Raw genomic sequence first — 1,360 nt, 5'->3', positions numbered from 1 at the left:
GTTTGCACCTTTTTTTTTTTTTTGGAGAGGTTTTTTTGCTATAGGTCGCATGCACTCGCCAGACAGACAGAGAGAGACAGAGAGATAGAAAGCAAGAGATCATCCCCCAGGGGTTGGGCACGCCACAATCCCTTCTCCTCCAGTCTCCTCTCGGGATCTTGGCCACAGACGCACACGCGCCCGAGGTGAGTTTAAGCCACTGGGTCCAGGACTCGAACCGCGGTCCACTACGTGGGAGTCCAGTGACATAGCCATTATGCTAACTGCTGGTCCCCAAGTGTTTGCACTTTTTAAAAGGTACATTTTTCTTTGGATTAAATATTAGCATCCTTGATTTTCCACATACAAATAAAGATCACTCACTTTGTTAAAGTTGTTGGGGGGGGGGAGTGAGGAGGAGGTGTTAAATCCGACCTGATAAAAAGAGAAATTTTACTTACGGTAGATTTTTTTGGTATACTGAGAGTGTGTTTTGGTTTTTGATTGTATGTGTGTATGTCTGTGTGTGCACACGCCCAAAAGAGAAAGGGGGGGAAAGCTGTAATGAGTAAAATGAAGGTTTATGAAGTCTGTAAAATCTGTCTTGGATCAAATTTAAATTCATAAACTCCACAAAAGTCTACACGGATCTGCCTAACGCTACAGAGAATAAAAATCAAGGCAGTACCGCCCATCTCTATACCTTTAGAGGTGGTGAACTTAACCTTTACTCACTATTGTACTTAAGGAGTAGGCATACTGACTGGTTCTTACAGAAAACAAAACCCAAAAAATCTTCATGCTATTGTCAAAAAATATATAGAGAGAGAGGGGAGTTGAGTGAATACTAAATAACCTGGAAATCGCTTTAAACTGCCACTTACACGACACTCTGGCACGGTCACGTTCCTGTCTGCAAAAGCATAGCTTATTCTTGGCTTCGAAGACAGAAGCCCAGTGAGTAAACATTAGGGCTCGCAGCGTTAGCGTTTTGAATGCAAAGTATCCTACCTGTCAGCGTAATTCTTTGGTCCGGAGGCACTGAGAGGACATGGTTTTCACCCACTTTCAAAGCGCCCAGGTTTGGGGAAGTTGCCTGCGCTCCCGTGCCTTTGGGGGGTGACCCACGAGCTCGACTCTTCATGCCCAGGGACAGGAGGCGCCCTTTGTACATCCACTTCTGCAACTTCTTGACTGTCACCGCCGGCGGCTTGAAAAAGGGAGGCCCCTCCTGGTGGTCTCCCTGGCCACTGTGGATCATAGAGGACCCCACGGGATGCCTGAAAGGGGTCCCGGAGGTACGCCCCGGGTCCTTGGAGTCCGGAGTCCGGAGTCCGGCTGGCGCGGCAGCCCGGGCGCTGCCCCCGCTCCAGCCTTCCAT

At 48.5% G+C, this 1,360-nt stretch overlaps 1 protein-coding gene across 1 annotated transcript in view; it reads right to left on the bottom strand.

The window, feature by feature from the left end:
- Positions 1-1,360, bottom strand: part of SYDE2 (synapse defective Rho GTPase homolog 2) — a gene marked incomplete at its 5' end in the record, with an annotated part of 39,159 nt that overhangs the window by 37,499 nt on the left and 300 nt on the right. Inside the window, 1 exon segment of the mRNA XM_027772256.1 lies at positions 991-1,360. Coding sequence (XP_027628057.1) covers positions 991-1,360 — 370 coding nt within the window.

This window comes from Tupaia chinensis, unplaced genomic scaffold (genome assembly GCF_000334495.1).
Source record: "Tupaia chinensis unplaced genomic scaffold, TupChi_1.0 Scaffold000263_1, whole genome shotgun sequence".
Classification (NCBI taxonomy): domain Eukaryota; kingdom Metazoa; phylum Chordata; class Mammalia; order Scandentia; family Tupaiidae; genus Tupaia; species Tupaia belangeri.
Note: the sequence above shows the minus strand (reverse complement) of the source record. Positions and strands in the feature narration are given on the sequence as shown.